General features: G+C 39.8%; 1 protein-coding gene across 1 annotated transcript; it reads right to left on the bottom strand.

Annotated features, from left to right (window-relative positions):
* Positions 1-1,934: 1,934 nt before the first annotated feature.
* Positions 1,935-20,543, bottom strand: LOC139475952 (organic cation transporter protein-like). Its single transcript, XM_071259161.1, has 10 exons — positions 20,260-20,543; positions 11,019-11,259; positions 9,974-10,077; positions 6,717-6,871; positions 6,143-6,308; positions 5,088-5,306; positions 4,472-4,698; positions 3,530-3,711; positions 2,717-2,868; positions 1,935-2,064 (listed from the first exon to the last, which is right to left on the bottom strand). Exons 1-10 carry the CDS (start codon positions 20,541-20,543, stop codon positions 1,935-1,937), a joined length of 1,860 nt encoding a protein of 619 aa, XP_071115262.1.
* Between the last annotated feature and the right edge of the window lie 5,353 nt (positions 20,544-25,896).

Genomic DNA, 25,896 nt, shown 5'->3' with positions numbered 1-25,896 from the left:
TAGATAAAACTAATCTTGCATTAGCAATGTTTATTTCTTTATGCATATTAAGTATTTCTATGTAATGCCTTCAAAGCAACTTAACGTTATTTGTGACTTGCTTAGCAGCAAAACAAAGCACAAAAACTGTCTATCCTGGTTGCCAAGCACATCCTCTTATTATACACATGACTCATACCTTAGAAACAGAAACAGTCGCGATGGATCATATGCAAGTCATCTATGTACTCTTTCAAGATTTTACGTTGTTCAGATTGTGAGGTACTGGCAAAATATGATACGTAACCGTAAGCCACAATCTTGCGGAATACAACCTGTAAACTTCTGGTACACTGCCATATGACCACATTGCATACAATTAACACTGGCATTCCTGTTAGGATTGGTTTGAGTGGTAGGCCTGATATCTATTGCATAGACACCCTCATTTCGGAATGTGACAATTGTTGGCAATAACAGAAAATGGTCGACTACGTTATAATACTACGCAGATCACTATTTACAATTTGAGGCAACTAGCGTGTGTAAATGAAAAATGGGAATCCCGAGTCAATGTGATCAGGTCAGATGACAATTAGGGGGAGGAAGAAAGTAAAAAATATAATAAACATAGTTTTCTAACTCGCATGCAATATCAGAAATCAATATCGGTACATGTTCTCTGGAACAATATACCAATCGGTCACCTTGTACAAAGTCAGGTTGTGATTGCCGGCAAGTTATTCAGTTTCAGTTTCATATTAGATTGCGCATTTGTTGGTTATATTTGACTGCGAAAGTAATATCCATTTTCTGGAAATAAAGAATCTCTCTCTCTCTCTCTCTCTCTCTCTCTCTCTCTCTCTCTCTCTCTCTCTCTCTCTCTCTCTCTCTCTCTCTCTCTCTCTCTCTCTCTCTCTCTCTCTCTCTCTCTCTCTCTCTCTCTCTCGCACCCGGTTCCTATGATCGTCGCTCCGAACGAGATTCACCTTGATAATCATTCTCGATTTCTGAGCACCAACCCGTGTTAAATTGTAGAGATGTACTCATTTGTCAAATACGTGGATTACCTGCATGCTGTTAGACGTTGTACAGATAACAATAAAACAATAAAGCAAAAATACACAAATGACGTTATTGTAAAACATTTTATACATACAAAGTGTGAGTTCGTAACAACAAGCTCAATGTCATGGACGACTTAATATTCAAAACAATCTTAAACAAATGTTATTCTATCTTTGTTTGATGTTTGAAAAGTTCGGCAATATTCTAGCTATGCAATGGCGGTTTCCCCTTTCGACCAGCATAGGTTTGGGTAATGCACTGATAAGTTGCAAAGCCGTTGAACATTGGCATTACGGTAAACTACGGTCATAACGAACTCCGTAGGACCACCAATTATAGTTCGTTTAAGCCGTAGTTCGTTATATGCATATATACAACGTAACTAAAGCAAATAGTCGGGACCAAAAAGTGAGTTCGTTATGTCCGTCAGTTCGTTATAAGCGTGTTCGTTATAAACGTAATTTACTGGAACAATAAAATTACAAAAGTTATCAAAACTTAACCAGGCTGAAAACAGTCACCGAAACACTGCAAACATAATGTCCAAATTCCATCACCATCGAATAACCATTTCTTGTTTCTTGGATTTGTTATCTTATGAAGCATCCGTCTCTAAATTAGATTGTTAAGTTCTGAACTGTTTAAATCACTTGTGTGTCATGCAATGCTGTATATACAATCTGTTCTATATATCATATGCTTAAAAGTATTCATGAAAACTATGTGACAAATATGGAAACATTTGATTTTTGTATCTGATCTGAATCTCTATCTGTATCTGAATCTCTATCTAAATTCAAGGGAACGGCATTCACAATGATACAAGTTTGTGATAATGAATTGTTCTGGATACGTGTCTGTATTGATTTCACACAAGCCGGCTATCTTTAGAAAATGGCATCTTTTTCTCTTGTGTCGTTATCATTTTCAGCTTCGCCCGTTCTTTCCCCTGACTCAGGTTCAAGTGGAATCAGCTCAACAGGCGATGCATCTGTAACCTCTTCGTCGTACGCATTCCTGTAAGCAAAGAATTGGGCGTTTCACAGCTGTTCTTGTACATATTCACTTCATTTTATAAACAATCCCGTCGTGGTTGCACATTGAAATGCAAAGATAAACATGTTTCTATATAAAGGTCCCAGTGACACTTGCAGCTGAATGTATGGAATGTAATAAGGGTAGAGTTGTGTTTTGCAATTTATATCAGTGGCATACTGGGGGATGCAGATATGCTTGCTTGCACGGATCAACTCCAAAGCCAAGGTTTTAAAATATTTGTCCAGATGAATGAAACACTGAACGAGAGTGCGTGAGTGAGTTGGGTTTAGCGACGCTTTAAATAGGGTTCCATTTATATTGCGGCGTGTCAGCTTAATGTTGGAGGAAAGCCCGAAATGATGCAGGTCTCGGACGTTTACCACTTCGGTCAAAACCCACGAGCACGGGTATGGGAACTTGGACTGAATATGCAATAAGATTAGGCTGAAACGTGAAATGAATCACAGTCATGCTACTGAAAGTTTGAGACAAATATGGAGAGTAGACTGGAATTAAACAGCGAACAGACTTCCCGTACCTGAGATTGGATCAGCCACTGGGCGTAAGCCAATCACATGGGTGAATTCATGCTGGGACTGATGTGATAGTTATTAATACTATATGTACTTACGTCCCGAGCATCTCAGCTTCCTTGATGGTTTCCGGTAGCTTCTTGTTCAGCGTTTCCGGGAGAAGCAGAGCCAGAAAGGCCGCCAAGATGGTGATTCCCCCGAATATCAGCATGGGAAGAATTTGTCCGAAACGTCCTGATATGTACATGGTCTGAAATGTGGAAATTAGTGTGAATGCTTTAAATCATATGTTGACAACTCGGTAGAAAGTGATGGCATTAGTTTAGAATAAAGCTTGGCACATTGTTATATTTACTGCTTATGTGAACAAATGACAAAGGCCACTCAGGACGTTCATGTCATACGGTTGTCTACAACCCTAGTTCTACTGCACGTATTGTTCGACGGTATTTGCTCAATGTCTCAGCCACGGCTATAGTAAAACCGGGGGCTCGGGTGGCCCAGTCGTCTAAGGCGCCGCGATTCGCTGTGCAGAGTTGCGTCCCTTGGCACGCCAGAAACCTATGATTGTGGGTTCGAATCCCGGTTCGCCCAGATTATGTTAATAGGTCTGTCAGCACCATACCCCTGCTCGTGGGTTTCACCGAAATGGTAAACGTCTGAGACCTGCATCACTTCGGGCTTTCCTCCCACATTAAGCTGACACGCCGCGATATAACTGGAATACTGTTAAAAGCGGCGTTAAACCCAACTTATTCACTATAGTAAAACCTATCGTCATCGAAGGTGCGTCACGTTAAATATTGACAACATTCCATTTCATCATTCTTACCCATTAAGAAGTCGCGATGAGTTTAGCGAACGACTAAAATATAAATTGCATACAATCAAAAGGATTTCGTAAAGCTCACCAAGTCAACAATATAGGGCGAAAGTAGACTTCCAACTCTACAGCAAATGGAACTCATTGACATGCCAAATGTCCTTGATGTGGTCGGCAAGAGTTCCGCTGTGAAGGTGTAGACGGCACACATGGCAGCAGACGCACACGTGTTTCCTATAATGGCGAGGATGTTGATGGCCCATTTCTCAGCTGATGGACAGAGAGACAGTTTGTTCGTTGAATGAAAGGATTCTTTGCAAGAGGCAAAACGGAATGTGTATTCTTACATGATTGCATCTCTCTTTTTCCATCTTCACCTTTCTTATTTTATTTAATTAAAAAGAATTTGATTTCATCAACATTAGTTTAATTGTGAAATGAACATAATGACATTTCTACATGCAACACATACAAATTAAATAAGCCTGTGAACAATTTAAGCAATTTTCATGTTACCTGTAATAGGTGAGGTGAAATTGTGTTCAGCATCGCGTTCAAGGATATTTCACTTACACAGCGACGGGTATGCACATGTATGTGTGGCTTTTGATAGAGTGCGGTTTGTACTTATTGCCTCTTTTATTGAGTTTGCCCACTGAACATGGATACCCCGCTGAAACTCATTATACTGACCCTGAGCCGGCCAGTCGTTACTTTCTCCCCTTATTGCCGAACGCTGGGAAACAAGTACCATTTTTAACATCCTTTTATAGGACGCGGCCAGGTTATGTAATCAGACGTGGTACAGATATGTTTTTGTATGTGTTAATTCTAGAAATGACACATTAGATTTAGTTAGGCAGAAAGAAGCAAAGACAATCTGTAATAATGCTATTCGATATTTTAACTTTTTACTGCAATGCCCTAATTTAAACAATCACCTGTCATAAGCATGCATATGTGTGAATTCTGGAAATGAAACATTAGATTTTATTCAAGTACAATGGTGTTTTCTGATATTAACACTTACGTTTATCTGAAACTAGTACTGGAACCAAAGGAAGAATGCATGCTGCTCCTGTTAGCGACAGCGATATACATAGCAGCAACTTGCGGCCAATACGATCCATTACGACAAAACAGGAAATGTATGCAACAGCCTCTACTGTGATGAACAAGAAGAAGTTGAGGTAGATGCTACCAGAGAGGTTGGACACGTTCATGCTGAGGCCGTAGAAACCCATTCCAACTGCAAACCTGGAGAGTCATTAAAAGATGGTGAATTGACAGGAAGGGAAGGAATTTTTATAAAGACAATTGTCATATTTCTCGCTAGAATCACTTGTAAGAGAGGAAAATTACTAGGTCATTGGGACATAAGTACAAATTTAAAAGCGTCTTCGTCGACTTGCACACACCGAGAGCAACGTATGCCAATGTTAATATTTTCAAGAAACTTCACAAGAAGATGTTTTAAAAACTACTATTCAAACAGTTAATTGATACGAAGTGACATTCAGGATCAACACCTGCATCTGTTACAAACATTGTTACTGTAAATGACTGACTCGAGTGAATCTGTTAGTGTGTGTCTACGGAAACTAGTTGTCACATATTGTACACCTGAGATCAGACCAAACGCATACCAATTATAGCAGATGATAATCATTCGACGCATCATCACTGAAGACTTCAAAAGATTCCAGAATGGTTCTTGCTTTACCTCTTCCTTTTTAATATCGACCTCATCAAGAATATTTGGATCTATTTTCACTTTGTTTTTCTTCGCAATATTTGCTATTATCCTTTTAGCCTCTTCCATTTTTCCATGTTTGAGAAGCCATCTTGGGGACTCTGGGATAAAACTGTATAATGGTTAAATATAATTCTTGTTATCATAAATAAATGGACATGGGTTTCCTGTCAACCCTAGGAAGATATACTGAAGCACATATTCATGCTACAAAACAAATATTTATATGAATAATACTTTAATGCAATGTATAATATCATTAGCTCTATGATATCACAATATAAAGTCATAAATGAAGCAGTAAGCAGAGATTACAGCTCACGGGAAAACATCAAACTGAATGAATAAGAAAGTATACTTTCTTCAGAAATCATGCATACAAACTAAAACATCAAATTCCGATGCATCTTTCAAAGCATCCTACGATTCTTGCTCAAAGTCTGTTACATCACGTTTACAACATTCAACTCTTTTGTGAAGCTTCAAAAACCGTTTATGGTAGACATTTGGAGGACAATTCCAAATTTGACTCTTCATTGAACAAAAATTATGTCTGATGCAATTCCCTATTATGACTTGTATCATATATTATCATGTGTGTTTTTCAGGTGAACAATTAACTTACTTGTATGTGTTTATGGGACTGGATACGCTCACCTTGTGGAGAATGCCTGGCATCACTATTTAATAGTGACTCATAAACACATGCGTACGATTTGGAGTTGAAATCGTACAATGGAATCAGCTTGTGGCACAGATTTCTTATGATTATGGTGAGGAAGCGTTTTGTCGCTTTCTTTCAAATCGTTGTTTGTATTTTAATACAACATTTAAAATAACAAATCTGCCGTGTCCTCATATTTTCGGTTTAACAAGTATTTGCAAATGGTACAATTGTAATCTTTTTTCATGAACACAATACATCAGATTGACAATAAATATACCTACTACAGGTAAGCAAAGACAACTGCAGGGACACTGACAATCAGCTGTCGAGTCTTCCAGTCCCTGAAGAGATAGGCCGTGAGAGCTGTTACCATGTTCCCCGCACTCCAGAAGAGGTTCATGGCAACACCTGCCCACATACGCTTAGAGGGACCGACTAACTCCATGCCTGTTTGTGAGATAAATGGTTAGAATTTATTGTTGGTTATACACTGGATAGGTAAAATACAACTAGCGTCCTCAATACACCACTGGTCTCACGATATCTGGTTTGCGTCACACGAGTTGACTTCTCAAATAAAGTGAGTGAATAATTTTGATAAACATCGTAGACAATGAAATTCAAGCTTTATTACAAAGTATAACTAGTCTGGAAAAAGCAAACGAGTGACTGAAATCGTCAACGATGATCCATGCTATCAGAGTACAATACCACCTCTGCCGCTTATGCTTACACACATAATCCCCGAGGGAATATTGAATGATCAAAATCACCTGTTGGGCAAATAATATTTCTGATCATCGTAGCTGATAAAAACCGTGGATCTATAAGAGATAAAACAATCTATTGCCTTACCAAAAACGAAGCACACGAGATATTGGCCAAGAGTGCAGGTGTGGATGACGAAATCAAGGAAGAGGGCCACAGGGGCTGAGCTGGACCACACCAGACAGATGCTGAGCAACACCATGATGAACATGTTGCAGATTATAACTGGCCTTCTTCCAAACCTGCAGAAAACACAAGATGTTAACACACATTATTCTCCCAAACGGCTTTCAGTCCTTTAAATGTAATCACAATTGCACTATGACTTCATCGAAGAGCTGAACGGGTTACCAATAATAAAATGCGAAAACCATCACGATTGGGCTCCAATAACACAGGGGGAGGGGGAGGGGGGGGAGGGGATTGTCCCAGTCGTCTTAGGCGCTGTGATTCGCTGTACAGAGTTGCGTCCCTTGGGCACACCAGAAACCTATGATTGTGGGTTCGAATCCCGGTTCGTCGCGTTTATGTTTCTAGATTTGTCAGCACCATACCCGTGCTCGTGGGTTTCACCGAAGTGGTAAACGTCTGATACCTGCATCACTTTAGGCTTTCCTCCCACATTAAGCTGACACGACGTGATATAACTGTTAAAAGCAGCGTTAAACCCAACTCACTCCCTCACTCCAATAACACACTTTGGATATCAATATGTTGCATATTGAAAATGCTTAATGGATATGACCTCTATCAATTTATCGAATAATTCGAACAGTTTGCCGTAAAAAACAATAAGAAACCCTGAATTGATTGATAGGCATGTCTTAGAATGAAGTTGATGAAGAAATAGACACAATTTATGGACAACAACTTCTTTATTTTACTATCAAGGTGACACTTTGGTATAGATCCTTATACCGTTGTCAAGCAAGGATAATTATTATAATTGGGTTCCGATAACTGTGTTTAGATATTAATATTTTGCATATCTCAACTTCACAAGCCAATTGAGGTGGAAGAATTTACTTAGATACCAGCTTCTGGTTAACGCGCTGTCGTCTTTCTAACCCTGAGTCTAATAACTCAGCTTTGAGGACGGATTATTTGACCTGTTCTTTCACAAGAAACAGATAATCCGTAATTCAGAGCTGGTTATTCTATACAATATAAGTTGTAGCAGGACCACGCAGGGTACACAGGGTTCAATGCGTCCCGCGTTAGGTTTTATATAATCCCCGAGTGATCCTGCTGCAATGATTTCATGGCCTAATTGCCACAGATCCAGAACTCACAATATATCCCAGGCATAAACGTAGTCATGATGTGTGAAGATCGATTTTAAAAGCACAAAGTATCGTCAATTGTAGTCGGCTGATTACTGGCTTAGGGGTCTGTTGTAGTCTGGAATCCCTATCCCCGATCTTGTTGGGATCCCAGTTCAGAACATACCCCCAGTATATGCCTGTAACATCCGATCAGGATCCATGGCTTGTCAGATAATCGAACCTCTATGGTTTGACATAGGTACAACGTGTAAAGCCCATTTCTTGTGTCCCCCGTCGTGATATTGCTCGGTGCAAGGTAAAACCATACTAACTAACTTACTTCCTCACTCATTCGATGGAATACATCATTAGTAATGCTTTCAATCACTGTTTTGGTTGGTTCAGATTCGGCGATATCGCCCAAATGTAGCTGAAATACTGCTGACTGCAGCTGCAAACATTATTGCACTCCATCTCTCCCGTCTAACGTAGTCTGTCAAGGCTACTCACATGTTTGACAAGGGATTAATCAGAGCGCCAACGAACTGCCCAAACATACTGAGCATCTTGGCGTTTGTGTTCTCCGTTGTGATGTTGCTGGAGTATTACTAAAAGCAGCGTAAAAGCAAAAATAAACAATCAATCAAGCAAGCAAGCAATCACACTCAATCAAGCAATCAATCGATCAATCAATCAATCTGTAGTCATGCTTTCACAGTTTCACAGTTTTGGTGTCCAGATTCGACGATATCGCCGTCATGAGACTGATATAGTGCTGACTGTGGTGTCAAATAACATGCATTCACTCCCTATCTCCCTATCTCCTGTCTAATGCATTCTGGCATGGCTACTCACATGTCTGACATTGGACCATTAATCAAATAACATGTCAAATAACATGCATTCACTCCCTGTCTCCCTATCTCCTGTCTAATTTATTCTGGCAGGGCTACTCACATGTCTGACATTGGACCATTAATCAAATAACATGTCAAATAACATGCATTCACTCCCTATCTCACTATCTCCTGTCTAATGTATTCTGGCATGGCTACTCACATGTCTGACAATGGACCATTAATCAAATAACATGTCAAATAACATGCATTCACTCCCTGTCTCCCTATCTCCTGTCTAATGCATTCTGGCATGGCTACTCACATGTCTGACATTGGACCATTAATCAAATAACATGTCAAATAACATGCATTTACTCCCTGTCTCCATATCTCCTGTCTAATGTATTCTGGCATGGCTACTCACATGTCTGACATTGGACCATTAATCAAATAACATGTCAAATAACATGCATTCACTCCCTATCTCCCTATCTCCTGTCTAATGCATTCTGGCATGGCTACTCACATGTCTGACATTGGACCATTAATCAAATAACATGTCAAATAACATGCATTCACTCCCTATCTCACTATCTCCTGTCTAATGTATTCTGGCAGGGCTACTCACATGTCTGACAATGGACCATTAATCAAATAACATGTCAAATAACATGCATTCACTCCCTATCTCACTATCTCCTGTCTAATGTATTCTGGCAGGGCTACTCACATGTCTGACAATGGACCATTAATCAAATAACATGTCAAATAACATGCATTCACTCCCTGTCCCCCTATCTCCTGTCTAATGTATTCTGGCATGGCTACTCACATGTCTGACATTGGACCATTAATCAAATAACATGTCAAATAACATGCATTCACTCCCTATCTCCCTATCTCCTGTCTAATGAATTCTGGCATGGCTACTCACATGTCTGACATTGGACCATTAATCAAATAACATGTCAAATAACATGCATTCACTCCCTGTCTCCCTATCTCCTGTCTAATGTATTCTGGCAGGGCTACTCACATGTCTGACATTGGACCATTAATCAAATAACATGTCAAATAACATGCATTCACTCCCTGTCTCCCTATCTACTGTCTAATGAATTCTGGCAGGGCTACTCACATGTCTGACATTGGACCATTAATCAAATAACATGTCAAATAACATGCATTTACTCCCTGTCTCCCTATCTCCTGTCTAATGAATTCTGGCATGGCTACTCACATGTCTGACATTGGACCATTAATCAGAGCTCCAACCAAATGTCCAAACATACCGAGCATCTTGGCATGACTCGCGTAGGACTTTTTCTCGCAGACAAAATCCATCTGAAAAGAATACAGTTCAAACAGATTCATAGGATCTATCTAAATAATTACATTCGTCGTACGAATGAAACAACCATGGATCTGTACACATTTCTAGGCAGTCACAAAAGATATCCTTTAACACTTCTTAACATTGATTCGTGACAAAATGCCACATAAAATCGATATCATATGTATTAAAATGTTTGTCATGGGTTACGTTTTGCTTATTGCTTACCTTGACTGTATCGATTTTTCCATCACAAGGGAAAATTATTTCAAGGTTTCATCCATAAAGGATCTTTTTACTGTAAGCCCTCGTTTAATTCTTGGATTTTTAAAAGAAATAGAATTGATTGACAAATTTTGATATGTATTGTTAAAAAATATGTGATTTTAATTTGGTATAATGAACTAATAACTGAGATTGTTGGTGGCTGTACCTTCAAAGGGGGTTGAAGTAACGTAAAATAATTGTCCCCCTGAGAAGGTATGTAAGTCCCATTTCATTCAAAGTATTTTTCATTTTCCATGTTTTTAAGCGTAGAATTCTTGTTGTTTTTAAATATTTTGGCGACAATCACCAGTAGCCAGAGGGATGGTGTAAATCCTGCTGGGTTACCATGTAGGTAGCAGAAGTATCGTAAGTCCCCATGGTACCTAGTATGGTGACCTACCTTTGGTTATTGGTGATCTATAGCCCATTTTATTGTGTACTGTTCTGAATTGTTATGAATTTCATTATGATATGCTAGTTTTACAATCTACATCTGTGATAATCTAGTTGTTTTACTGTCCTTCGTCGACAGAATTTTATACAGTTTACATATATGTTATTAAAGTCACATTTTCTCTCGTCACGATATGGCTGCAATATTGCCGATGTGACGTTAAATATTAACTCACTCACTCACTCACTCACTCACTCACTCACTCACTCACGCTTATTGCTTACAACATACCGTCTCTGAAATCGTTGATATGAACTGTGATTGATCGTACACCCAAGCATGACAGGGTCCTGTGACATTTCTTGTAGACGACCAGACATCGGAGGTATTGGTTTGTAGATACAGTTGGCAGCGGGAATACTTGTCATCACCATAGTAACCAGATGTCATGGGAATGGAACGGTTTACGAGTTGTTCGTGGAAGTGATTCTGAATTTCGTAGGTGTCATTGGCAAATCCTGGAATGGCGCATCTGTAATTGGAAATAACATGACGAGTGTAAGGGCAAGATCAACGTGTAACAACTTTATTATGTTAAATAATTGTTTTTCGGGTGAACAATTGACTTGCCTTTGCATGTGTGTATGACAGGTACCACCGGTGGGACAGGATACGTTCACCTTTTCGCGAATACCCGATATAATCACTTTTTGGTAGTGATTCATAAACACATGCTCATGATATAGTAGGAATCGTACAATCGACTTTTTCTTATGAATATGGAAAGGGTTTTGTTGCTTCTATTTTACAATAATTGAACTAGAATATGTACCACTGAGTAACATATTCAATAGAAAATAACTTTAAATATTAGATATAATCATATATAATATATGATATTAAATTAGATATCTTTCGTTCGAAATAATATAAATTTAATTCTCAAATGTTAAACATTGTGGTAAGAAAAATCACACACTACTGCACAATGTTTTTTTCTGAGCCACTGGTCGTTTATAATAAGAAACTGCAGTCATCCAGAGCAAAAGTGTATTTGCAGATTGTTAGACTTTTGCCTTGTTAGACTCAGAAAGTGATGTCACCCTTATTCATAGGGATCTGGTAAACGATTTGGGTCTCCTTGGAGAGAGAAGAAAGCTCAAGGTAAAAACATACAACAGTGTTTCAACTGAAAACTCTCTTAAGGTATCACTTGACATTGAATCAGATAGTGATCTTGATGCACAGAAAATCCAATTGAAAAAAACTTGGGCAGTTGATACTTATGCCTTTGATTGCCCACCCAGGTCAACATGATTGGTGTTGATGTCCCTGAAGCACACCTTCAACTTGACATCATCCGAGGATTTGAAAATCAACCCGTTGCAGTGGAAACCCTACTGGGGTGGACAGTCATGGGAATAGCCCACAGTGATGATGAACTGTATCATGAAACTCAAGCTAGAATAAACCTAAAAGTTGCTCGTGATCAACATTTGAGTAATCAGCTCGAAGACTTCTGGAAAACAGAATCTTTTGGGATTTCACAGGACAAAGCCCTATTCAACTCAAGATGAAAAGGCACAATACATCCTTGAAACAACGTCTCAACTCATTGAAGGACACTATCAAATTGGCATGCTGTGGCGTGATGAATCACCATTGCCAAACAAGTTGAAAGCAGCTCAAAGAAGACTCAAAATCTTAACCTTTTCGCATTGTGAGAGACTCTGAATTTGGTGTTCTTTATAACAAAACCCTCAACGACTAGATGTCAAAGGATCAAGCAGAGACACTCCTGGCTCAAGAATTGACAATTCATCATGTCGTAAGTGGTACTTACCCCATCATGGTGTGACGAATCCGAATAAGCCAAGGAAGGTGAGAGTTGTGTGCGACGCTGCGGCTTCATACTTGGGCACATCTCAGAATGACAAGTTAATGATTGGTCCTGATCTCGTCAACAGTTTGTTTGGCATTCTCCAGCTATTCAGACTTTTTGAAGTTGTGATAGCTGCTGATATAGAAGGTATGTACCATCAAGTGGGGATCCCTTAGGAGGACTCTGAAGCACTCATATTTCTATGGAAATCCGATCTCAAGACTCCTGGTCCTCCGGATGGGTACAGGATGAAAGTACATGTGTTTGGAACAGCTGACTCATCCTCTTGTGCAAACTACACTGTGAAGCGCACAGCTAAGGACAATTTGACCTATTTGAGCAGTCAGTGATTGATACAGCCCTAAATGATTTCTATGTTGATGATCTTTTGGAATCAGTTGAGACTAAAACTACTGCAGTGCAGCTGATCCAAAACATTACATACCTCATGAAAATGGGTGGATTTCACCTCCAGAAGTGGATTTCGAATTCAGAAGTTGGGATGAAATCAATCCCTGAAAGTGAAAGAGCTGTTAGCTCAAAGAACCTTGATCTTAACGAAATAGCCACTATCAGAGCCCTTGGACTAAAATGGAATATTGTCTCGGACACTTTTATGTTTGATCCGAGAATTCACAACAGTGCCAAAACAAAGAGAGGTGTGATAAGCATGGTGAACTCCATCTTTGATCCTTGTGGGTATTTGGCTCCATACACAGTTTGCGCAAAGTGTCTCATACAAGACTTATGGAAGCTAGGGGTCTTGATTGCGATGATAACTTGCCACTAGAAATTTTAATCCAGATGGAATGGCTGGCTGGAGGAAATTCAAGACCTGTGCAGGCATCACCAGGGCTTTTCATCACAATCCAGTCTCATTGAAGTTCATCTGTTCGCGGATGCCTCCGAGAAAAGCTTTGGAGCATGTGCATACATGCGCTACAAATCTTACCCTGACCAGGATAAAGTTACTTGTTAATTCCTGGCCGCAAAGACCCGCGTGTCTTTGATTCAAATACAGTGTTACAATATTTGAACAATTCAAACAAGCGATTCAAGCCTTTCGTCCCTAACAGGATAGCAGAGATCCATGATTCCACAAAACCTCAACAATTGCGTCATGTCAGATATCAATCTGGCTGATCACTGTACTCGCAAACATCAGGCAAAACAGGACACAGAAACACATCCATGGCTGCGGGGTCCAGACTTCTTATGGAAAAGTGACGACACATGGCCAAAACTGTTAAACCCTATTGATATGCTCTGTGGTGATCTTGAAGTGAAGAAAAGTGGGTTCAAGACCACTAGAAATGCATCATCTGAAATCAATCTGAATCAAAGACATTTGACTGAACCACAAATCTCAAATTTGTTGAATCCAGCTGACTATTCTTCATGGCTAAGATTGTGTCGCATTTCAGCTTGGGTTCTCAGAGCTGCTAGAAACTCTCCGTCGAAACTCAGGTATCTTGACCTCAAATTCGTAACAGAGGAAAGTCTGACAGTGAGTGAATGTGAGGAAGCATTGCTTGCCTGGGTTCAAAAGCACAAAAGGATGCATTTCAAGATGAGATTTATTGTGCTCAATACGGAAACGAAATATCTGCAAATTCATCTCTGATAACACTATCACCATTCTATGATGGACGACATCCCAGAGTGGGAGGACGACTTCGAAAAGTTACTATTCTGAGAGAAGCGAAGTATCAACCTTCCCCATTATCACCCAGTCACACTGCTACTGATGAATAAAACTCTCAAGGAAAATGCTCACTGTGGTACTGAACACATTATAGCTTCAGTAAGATAGCAATTCTGGTCTCTTCATGCAAGAAAGTTAGCAAAGCGTCCTGTCAGAAGTTGTCAAGAGTGTAGAAAGTGTTCCGTGAATCCAGTTGCACCCAAGATGGCAGACCTTCCATCATGTTGTGTAAGCCTTACAGATGGAGTATTTCCTCATACTGGAGTGGACTACTTCGGCCCGATTTTGGTAAAGTTCAAGCAAAGCACAATGATAAGGTGGGGATGTTTGTTTACGTGTCTGTCTGTAAGGGCAGTACACATTGAGCTTGCAGATTCATTTGAAACAGATGATTTTCTTCTCGCTCTCAGAAACTTTATCGGGCGTCGTGGAAACCCTCAACGTTTGTATAGCGATAATGGTACAAACTTACATGGAGCAGACAACGAACTCCGTCAGTGCCTTCACAATCTCAAACAAGCCAAAATCAGTGACTTTCTATGTGTTTTCAGTGGCACTTTAATCCGCCGCTTAGCCCGCACTTTGGTGGTGCATGGGAACGACTGGTGAGCAATGTAAAAACAGCCTTAAATTGTATTTTGAAAGGAACCTGTGTTCATGAATCTGTGCTTCGCACATATCTGACTGAAGTCGAAGCAATGCTGAACAGTCGACCTTTGACTTACAGCAGTGCAAACACAAACGACTTCACAGCCTTGACACCGAACCATTTTGTGCTCGGCAGATCTCACCCTTTCCAACCAGTTGATGTGTTCCAGGACAAAGCGCTGTGCAGCAGAAAAAGATGGCCCCAAGCCCATGTCCTTGCAGATCATCTCACTCGCCGATGGATGAGAGAGTACTTACCTAACTTGACAGTAAGGCATCGCTGGAGAGTTGGTGGTGGCAGAATATCAGTGGGTGATCTTGTTCTGATAGTTGATGACTCTAAACCCAGAGGTCAGTGCGCAATGGGAAGAATAATTGACATTCTGCCTGGTGATGATAGTGAAGTGAGAACTGTGAGAGTGTAAACTCCCAAGGGTGAAAACTCCCAAGGATGAATACACAAGACCTGCTGTGAAAGTGTGTATTGTTGAATAGACAGTGTAGATGTGATCTCCAATCATCTATCATTGAATTACCTGTCTATCAGATACATAGACTGTGACATTTAACTCTGTCAGGTGGGTGGGGTTGTGTTGACAATAAGTGGAATCATTTTTCGTTTTAATTTAAGCTGCCACTGAAGAGCAATTTATGTTTTTCGGTACCTTTATGGTAATAGGAACGAAAACACAAGAAAAGAGGACGAGTGATGTTTGTTAAATTGTCGTAAATTCTTATGTTTACCGTGTGTAAATTGGTCCATTGCACGGAAGGCCTGTCTTGCAAGTCGAAATAATATTTCTGTCGTTTGAAGAATGAATAAGATTGAAATTATTTTCTCCTAGCGATATGTCGGTCAAGGTGATTACGTGCCCCTAGGTGGCGTGATTAAGGGACTATATAAGGGGTGGTACAATTTTGAATTGTTCTCTCTCGCTCACTGTGCATGCACGGCCTCACACTTGTTTCTTATAGTTATTTGATGTACATGTATATAGTAAAAATTCATGTGTTGCAAATAATCGTGGAAATGGAATGCACATTTGGGGGTAATGTGTACTGTTATAAGTGTTGCTATTGCTTGGCTGGCGAGTCTTTACAATACAGCGTTGCTACATTGAGAAAGTCCATTGTTGGATGCAGTGATGTTGCTTGGCCGACGGGCCTTTATAATACAGCGTTGCTTTATTGTGAAAGTGTGCATTGTTGGATGCAATGATATCGCTTGGCTGGCAAGCTTTTATAATACAGCGTTATTTTATTGTGAAAGTCTGCATTGTTGGATGCAATGGTATTGCTTGGCCGGCGGACCTTTATAATACAGCGTTGCTTTATGAATTATGTGTAATTTGTACATCTGTTAAAACAGAAAATCCGTCTGCTGCAGAGCCCTTATATCACATATCTTCAAAATAAGACCATATAGACTTAGCTGAAGAGCTTTGATAATACTGCATATACTATGCGAGTTGCACTGTATATAATAGATTATAAAATTAATTTGTAACATATGTTCATGAATTAATAGTATTTCTGTTTGGATTTGCATATACATATCATGACTATACTTTATACCCTCCAGTATTGGCTGCTGCATCCGGTGAGGGAACACGGTTCCAGATGTTTTCTTATATAGGTTTGTATATCTGGTTTTACGTTTTACGCTTCAGCAAAATATAAATATTCATAGCAGATTGCTGACCATGTATATACAAATGTGTAGAAATGAATATCTTTGTCTTTTACGATACCCAAATAAATCGGCCGTATATCACACAGCGTATTCCCATGTTAATGGTGTTGTGTCTTGATTAAGTATGTAGGGGACAAGGAGAAAGGAAAAGTGTAATATGGTGTCTTAGAAAACTATGATCGTGGGTTCGATTGCTCCATTGAATAATTATATTTTCTTGGTTTGTCAACACCATACCGGTGTCGTGGGTTTCACCAAAGTGGGAAACGTCTCAGACCTGGATAGCTTCAGGATTTCCTCCCACATTAAGCTGACACGCCATGACATAACTGAAATACACAGTGCAAAGCGGCGTTAAACTAAACCTATTGGTGAGTAGTGAAGAAACTAGTTTCTGCTGTTCTGTTTTAATAAGAGTTCTCGGTACGAATACCCGAAGTCGTCTCTTGTGCCAAGGTTGTGGATATTGCAACCTAAAAGATCTACAAGATCTTGGAACTGACTGATAGACCGAGCCTATCCCATCTTTTTTCAAAAGCCCCGCTGCATAATATTGTGTTGCCTTTGTAATTTTACATGTGGGTATAAATATACTATATATCTTTAACTTAAGAGTGAGTGAGTGAGTATGGTTTTACGCCGCTTTTAGCAATATTCCAGCAATATCACGGCGGGGGACACCACAAATGGGCTTCACACATTGTACCCATGTCGGGAATCGAACACGGGTCTTCGGCGTGACGAGCGAACGCTTTAACCACTAGGCTTCCCGACCGCCCCCTTTAACTTAATAAAGTGTTTGAAAACAGAGAGAGGACAAATCGTATTTATAAGCATATTAATTGGACATTTGATGGAGAATCTGCCCGAAAAGCGGGATGTCGGATGTTCGATCTCCTCCCGCGTCATACGAGGGCTGATTTGATCAAATCAAGGGCTCACAGAAAAAGAATGGCATATGACTATAAACCATCTTCCGCCAAAAAATACCCAGATTGGATTATATTCTCCTCAGGGACCATTGTCAGGTGTAATAATAATTGTAAGCACTTGTGCCGCAGAAGAAGAAGAAGAAGTAGTAGTAGTAGTAGTAGTAGTAGTAGTAGTAGTAGTAGTAGTAGTAGTAGTAGTAGTATAACAGAGTACATGCATAGCTTGGTACCTAGTCTTTTCTTCTTGTGGAAACATGTACTGCCAAAATCGTTTTCTTGTCATTCATTTCGAGTTACAGATAATTATGCGTTTTAAGTGGATTGTTTTCAGTTTGGTAAGATTTCAAATCTCAGAATTAATGACAATTTTTATTTGTATATTCTTAGCAAAGAAAATATCTGCAAAATAAGTATCGTAAAATTAAAAGCCAGATATCCTAAGGGTTTATTCCATGTTTGTTTGTTTGTTGCACTATTGTACACAGTTATACGTCAATTCCTGAAACACCTTGTAAATGAACAAGTCAACATATCGTAGCAGAACGTTTGATTATTTTCATCATAAATAAGTCTTTACGTCGGAGCGTGGGCTTTACACGTTGCAAAACGTGTGCGCGGGGCATATCGCCGTCTCTATAAAATTATTGACACTATTATGAACACTATAAGGCCCAAGGCAAGCTTTAACTCATCCGCCGTCATGGTCGAGTGGTTCATGGCATAAATGAGATCGTGTCAAATATTCTTTGGATACCACTGACTCTTGTCCCAGTTTGATTTTTGAAAGAGAGGCTTAAACTTTACATAAAGTAAGCTACACCCTGACTGCGAGAAATCTTACTGTGGGAGACCTAGACTGTCATTTCAATGCAATTCCACTTCACACAAAAGAAATGTGTGGTTATCAAGGTCCGGGCCATTTGCTGTATATATGCTGTGTAATGCCTATAACCAACTACGGTTATAACCAACTACAATTAGTGGTCCCTTTCAGTTTGTTAAAACCGTAGTATACTGTATAAAATGTGATTGCAAGAAAAAGTAATGTATGAGACATAGAATATCGTGGGATACGGATACTTCATATAAAGAAATGTGTGTTTACAGATATTACTTTGCATGACTTCCAGTAGTTTGTACAAATATTACCTAATTTAAAGATGAGTAGTTTCTGCTAATTGTCAACATGAACAATGAACAAAGGTAGATCTATTTGAAATGTCAACCGTTTGCTTTACGATGAATGAGCATTTTCAAGATATCAAAATGTTATATCTATCTATATTCCCTCTTCGCGTTTATAAGTTGTTCCATTCCATATATACTTGACTTGGACGAACATCAGCATGATTAATATGTCGTCATGTGTTGTAGATACTCCCCATGTTTGTTGAGATTTATCGCTAAACATTATCATCAGGTTCTGATTACTTGAAATCGATGTGTAAATATTCCAAAATGGAAATCGTGACAACCTCGTCATTCAATTCTGGGATTCGTAGAATTAAATCAAGTTTAAAGTAATTACCGTGTGTCAGTGTCATTCTGCAGTACCGACGACGTGACTCCGACAAAAGTACCTATGAGGCTATTCGGTCTTCAATACCAATGACGCACATCTAACTTCCAGTACAGGGAGTGAGTGAGTTGGGTTAAACGCCGCTTCTAACAGTATTCCAGTTAGTTCGCGGCGTGTCAGCTTAATGTGTGAGGAAAGCCCGAAGTAATGCAGGTTTCAGACGATTACCACTTCGGTGAAACACACGAGGACGGATATGGTGCTGACAAACCTAGAAACATAATCGGGTCGAGCCGGGATTCGAACCCACAATCAAAGGTTTCTGGCGTGCCCAAGGGACGCAACTCTGCACAGAGAATCGCAGCGCCTTAGACGACTGGGCCACCCGTGCCCCCTAACTCCAGTACAAATCACGCAACTATGACTACAGTACCAATGACGCTATTCTGACTGTCACACTTTGTGAATTATTAACATAGATAACTAATTTTTTCATAATTAATATTTGCAACTGTTGTACTCCACGGAGTTTTTGTCCCGAAATACCATACATTATTATTTTAAACTAATAATCGATGAGCAAAATGTAATACGTAAGAAAACGAAATTTCCATAATAAGATGGACAAAGGTTCGGCATATACTCTTGTCATTTGAGAAGAAATATTAATATCTTAAGCATAACTCTCTATTGAACTCTGTTAACAGTTTTCAATTGAAAAGATCCAGATTCAGTTATTTAACCACGCCATTACTGGTATCCCCCATCGTGATATTGCTGGAATATTGCTAAAAGCAGCGTAAAAACATACTCACTCACTCACCCACTATTTAACCACAGATAATCGATAGCAATGAAAACCATTTCACATCAGTTCCTCTACAAATCTATATTCCTACAGATGTCATAAACATAGGCATTCTGAGAAATTTGCAACTTTGTAATGGTAAAATTAGTCATGAAGTGAGTTTGATTTAACTTAAAGTTTGTTTTGAACAGTGATTCGGTTATACCATGGCGTTTCAGCCTGATTTGGCGCAGGTCTTAAATGTTTTCCAATTAGATGAAACCAACAAGCACGGGTAATGTTTAGAAACATAACCAGAGCGAATCTGGATTCGAAATACATCAAATAAAAACTTTAAATCCTTACCGATGTTCAGGAACCGCAAACAGAAACACAACCGCCTGTATAACCTGAATAGACCCCGCTACTGCTGGGAGAGACAGAAGTACATACAGCCATTTCTGGTACGTCCCAAACTCCCCCAGTTGCCTCAACACGTCGTCAAAGTTCATCGTTCTGGAAAACCACCGTCCGCTAGTTGAGAAGTAGTGAAAGGAAATTGCAACAAAACAAACACACTCAAACACACAGGTGACCACAAGATGTGATGATGAATCGTTAACTTGATAACATGAGAGTAGAATCTGCATGTACCCTCGAGTTCGTGGTACTGCCCCGCTATATGTTAATGGTGTATGAACTTGTGCTAGGGCCTTTTATGTACACCTGGATAGCCTGACGTCAACCGTGTCCTACTTGGTGTATCACAACCCAGGGTTGAAATGAAACCATGCGTGGGTTATTACAATAACGTCGGCCACATTTGCTGTCCCTCAGGAGTCTTTATGTTGTGTGGCCCGTGACGACTCGGGGTCTTCAGCAACCCATATCGTGAAAGGCGACTATGCTTGTCGTAAGAAGCGTCTAACGTTAGAGGCAATAGGGCTGTCAGGCTCGCTGACTTGGTTGATGCATGTCATCGTATTCCATCCGCATCGATGCTTATGATGTCAACCACTGGATTGTCTGGTCCAGACTCTCAATTATTTACAGCCCGCCGTCAAAAAGCTGGTTTATTGCTGAGTGCGGCGTTAAACAAGAAACAAACAAATGTTATGTTGTGTGAAGCGGGATAGGAGGGACATTATATTGATATGAAATTGTTCGATGTTTTGCATCCTATTTATAACCGACAATGTTTTAACCAATTATCAACAGACTGCCTTTGTGTCTTTTTAATGAGTACAAAGTGCATGTGAATAAAAAGTAGGTATTATGTTAACCGTAGCACTTCCACTTCTGAAGTATTTGGGGCGATTCCCGACATGGGTACAATATGTGAAGCCCATTTCTGGTGTCCCCCGCCGTGATATTGCTGGAATATTTCTAAAAGCGGCGTAAAACCATACTCACTCACTCACTCTGACGTATTTGGGAAATCAAAGCATATGCCAAACATTTGTTAGCGTTCATTCCCTATGTATTACAGAGAGACCAATGACACAAAAAATATATCATCTAGTATATTAATACCTCTTTTACATAACTATGTTATTTTATCACAACATGGTTCTAGTGATATGAGATACACACATATCTACTGATGGATATTAACAATCGTCATAAAGGACGGGTCATTGAGGGAAAAAGTGAAATCCGGGTAAAAGATGGTATCACTGGGTCGAAAAACTACCCTGTGTCGCGGTCTAGTGACCGTACCGCTCCCTCGCGTTGTTTCTGTGACGGTTCGTCAAATGGTTTTCGTCGTCGAACAATTTTTTGCAGTCTTCGCTAGAGAATTAGTGACCCGACTATTTCGTTCTCTTGTGATTTAATGGCACACTCTGACCATGTATTGACTTGATGTTTGTAATCCCTTATATGCTTGCTGCATGTGTTGAAAATGTTTTTTGGCTTTACTTGTACGCTGTAGCGCGAAATTCCTATGGAGGTACAGATATTTTCATAGGATATAAGATCGTGTTTGCCTCCTCAATAATTGTACATAGTTGATAGTAAATCGTTAGTGATACCGGAGGACGGCTAAGGTTCAGCGCTTTATTTTGATACTTGCATCTGGATATAGTACTTAGATTTTCGTGTTTTTCCCAGGTTAAGAAACACTTTGACTAAGCGCAGCAGACTATTGTTCTACCCGGATGTCTAGGAGATATAGTCCTCTCCGGGATCCGAAACTTCAATGACATCCCTGATCATCGGAGCACAGCTCCGTAACACCCTGCCTTACGCTCGCCATTAAGGGGATAGAACAAGAACGGCTTCGCCATGGGTCAGCATACTCTACTTCAGTTGGATGCGATATAAAACCAGCATAAAAAATATAAATAAATTAAAATAAAAAGTATTCATGTACAGGTTCATGTTTAAGCACAAAAATTCAAACCTTCTGATTATAGGTCTTTGAAATGCATTGAGAAGTGATGCACATAAGAAAGAGAATATATTGATGTCAAGTTCTTTATTCTGAGGAACTCAACGTTCCGGATTATCGGATTATATGCTTGCTCCTTCATCTGGTAATAAAGAAGTTGAGATCCATATATTCTCTTCCTTCTGGCTATATTCCTTTACCTCGAGGTTGGTAAAACTATCCAAAACAGATTACTTCAACGTACGTTAGTTTGATTTCGGTTGTGAGAGGTAATTTCAAATTTAGTTTTCACTGTGTGTTTTCACCAAGAATTCTTGTAGCACACATGTTATTATAGTACATGATAAGAAACAATTATCCAATTGCCGGCATAAATTCCGTGTATGCTTAAATGGTGAATATTGCCATACTCGAAAACAGGCCCTGATATGTTGTATCTGAAATACCACAGCACTTGGTTACCAGGCTGACTGATGACTCGCAAAATGAAGGCGGAGTTGGCCGATAACGACGTCGCCCTCACACAATGCAATGTAACAACTTCAAACGAAGTCAGGAGAAAATAAAAACATTTTAATTACACCCGTTTTAATTAATACGTGCTATTAAATGAACACCAAATCATAAAAATCGAGCACCTCTATGTCAAATATTTTGAAATAATGAATTAGCTTTAATGCGGATGTGCCAGAAAGATTTAATGCGAATGTGCACATGTCACTCAGGAGAATTGTCGTCCACCATTGGAGAAAACAGTTACATGATTGAAACTCGACAGTGCAAACAAAATATCAACGAGCCATCGCAAGACTCAGAGGCTCTGCCCCGTCGTAGTCGACAGCACGCTGATTTTTGTAAACACTGTCATCATGTCATCAAGTTGCAGTTACATATTACCTGATTTGGATTTTGATGTCAAGGTGTTGCCCGCCTTATGCGCCACATAACAGATAGCTAAGAGATGATTGCCGAATCGAACTGTTTCGGCGGATAATCTAGACTTGGAATTCTCTTGCACTGACAGCTTATATTAACCCTTAAAGGGCTAGTTCGTCAAACGTTGTAAAGCATTTTTTGCAAACATAAGATAACCCCGAGCTTACTCGGCTCTTTTCACAAATGACTTATCATTACGTTCAATTATTATGATGTGATTAATATCTGGCTAGTATGGATTAAAACTATATTAAATAACTATGGACTAACGCATAGTTTCAAGGGAGGCGAGGTACTATAGCAATACAAGAATGGAGAAGCAATGAGAAATTGAGCAGTTGAGGTTACAATTAGTTGTATCTGACAGAGACGCCAACATTTGAAAGCTATCTGTTATTGACAAAAGGTATATAAAGCGACAAAACCGTATCATATCCAATAGAAAGCACGTGTTTATGAATCACTATCAAAGAGTAATGATACCAGGTGTTCGCGAAAAGATGCCGAGGGCATCCGACACAAACACATGCAAAGGCAAGTCAAATGTTGACCTAAAAAAACACGGGAACATTATGGTACAAGTCAAATAGGGGATTGCATCGGACATCATTTTTGTCACTGATGCGTCGAATTTGGAAATGTCTTCCACATGTCTACCATAAAACGTTTTGTAGGCTTTCCTGAGGCCTTGAATGTTGTAACCTTGATGGAACAACTTCTGATCAAGAGTCGTATGACGCTCTTTAAAATATGTAATCTCAATCTGAAAATTCAGAACACGTAACCATTATTTGAAACCGGTCGCTGGAATAATGTAATCGTGTATGTGAACTGTGGAATTCTCCTTCAGCTGCAGACGAATTCCTTTGTGTTTAGATGTCAAGCTCTGTTATAACATGGACTTGCGTGTACTTACCAATTGCTTATCAGAGTAAATGGTCTAAATTGTACAAGTATACTTTTAAGATATATTTGTCCAGTCATAAGGACCTATCGTGGTATGTCGATGAAATATATAAAGCTGTAAGAAAATACTAACTAGAAAAGTTATTATGTCAATGAATGCTGTCATCTTGTCATATACTCACCCGCAAAAGCAACGCAAGTTGTACATAAAATGCGGATAATGTTAAGAGCATAAAACATATGTAGATAATATTAAAAAATGATAACAGAGAAAACATTTGATAACAAATAGGCGTTGATTGTTTGATGACAACCATCCGTGTTTATTGAGATATCCCCCCGAAAACAGTGTACCCCCAACCAGAAGAATGACAAGTGTCAGTCGTGTCCATCAATAACGTGTGTGGCCTCCAGTAGCTGCGATAAAGGCCCCGCGTCGCCGTCTCTTTGAGTCGACAAGTATTTGGAAGAAGGCTTGAGGAATCCCGTTCGATTCCAGTACCAAAGATGTTTCCAGGTCTTGAAGTTTATGTAGCTGCCTGAAGACGTCTCCCCATCTCGTCCCAGACATGCTCACTTGGCGCCATGTCCGGTGACAAAGACGGAGAGGACATCACAAGAATGTTATTCACTCTGAGGAAGTGCATAGCGACCTATGCTGTATGGGGACGAGCGTTGCCCTGCTGAAAGACCTGGAGTTGAGGATGACCCAGGAAGAGAGGCTTGACGTGATTCCGCAGAACAAAATCCCGGTACACGACAGCAGTCAAAAGCTGACGGAACACGTGTAGAGGGTCCCTGTGACACCATGATGCTTCCTCCTCCGCATCGGTCGGCCTGTTAGTCACAGAAGTTAGCTTAACGCTCATAACGTCGTCTCGACACTCTGATGCCGCCATCGGCTTGCGAAATGTTGAACCTTGATGCGTCTGAGAAGACAACTTGTTGCCACTCGTGACGTCGCCAACGCAGACGTAGGCGGAGACGTCGAGTCAGTAAGGCCATATCTGATTCCTGCCGCTCTAAGACGACGAACTGTCTCGGCTGACACGGCATGACGTGGGCCTGGAATGGCTGCAGCTGTCTGTGCTGCTGATCGCTGTCGTCAGGCTGATGTGTCACGGTTGTAACGGTCCTGGGCTGAAGTAACATCGGGCCGGTCTCGGTCATTGCCTATCTGTTTATGCCTTGCGACCAATCTGGTGATGGTAGACATATAACATTCAAACTGCCTCACCACTGCAGTTGACGTTGATCCAGCCTGTAGCATATCAATGGCTACCCCTCTCTGGAGTTCAGTTAACCGAACCATGTTCCATGTCCTTTTTCGAGTGCGAGTCGAGTGTGAAATACTTAGTGTGTTTTATTTAATACGGTGGCTTATAAAGGATAGACAAGGGGGAAAATACACGCATGTTTACATGTTATTTGCGTTCCTGTGACCTTCTCAAAATGAATGATGTAAACAGTGAACAGTGTTTCTTCAATGCTTATCTTTACGTTTGTATACATTTCTTTTCAGAAATAACTATTTTGTGCATTTCACAAAAAAAACTTCACTTGCGTTTCTTTAGCGGTTGTGTATATATTAACACTTTATGAGCACGTTTTTATTTTTTTCTACTTCTTTGTACCACTGTCGGTGGTTTGAGGAGAAAAAGACTATTTGAACTGTTTCATTTTTGTTCCTGTAGAAACATGTGACATTTTACTAAATGTGTCGACTCAAAGAAATGAAAAACATATGTAATACCATCATCATCTTCATT

Source organism: Haliotis cracherodii, unplaced genomic scaffold (assembly GCF_022045235.1).
Source record: "Haliotis cracherodii isolate W230 unplaced genomic scaffold, xgHalCrac1.p SCAF_3, whole genome shotgun sequence".
In the NCBI taxonomy this organism is placed as follows: domain Eukaryota; kingdom Metazoa; phylum Mollusca; class Gastropoda; order Lepetellida; family Haliotidae; genus Haliotis; species Haliotis cracherodii.
The sequence above is the reverse complement of the archived record's forward strand: the minus strand, read 5'-3'. Positions and strand labels throughout refer to the sequence as shown.

Coding starts and splice junctions, on each gene's coding strand:
- LOC139475952 (XM_071259161.1), bottom strand. CDS start 20,543: ATGCAGATTCTACTCTCATGTTATCAAGTTAACGATTCATCATCACAT. Junction 10,078..11,018: donor TATCAACGATTTCAGAGACG/GTATGTTGTAAG, acceptor TATTCTTTTCAG/ATGGATTTTGTCTGCGAGAA. Junction 4,699..5,087: donor ATTATCATCTGCTATAATTG/GTATGCGTTTGG, acceptor ATGACTCTCCAG/GTTTGCAGTTGGAATGGGTT.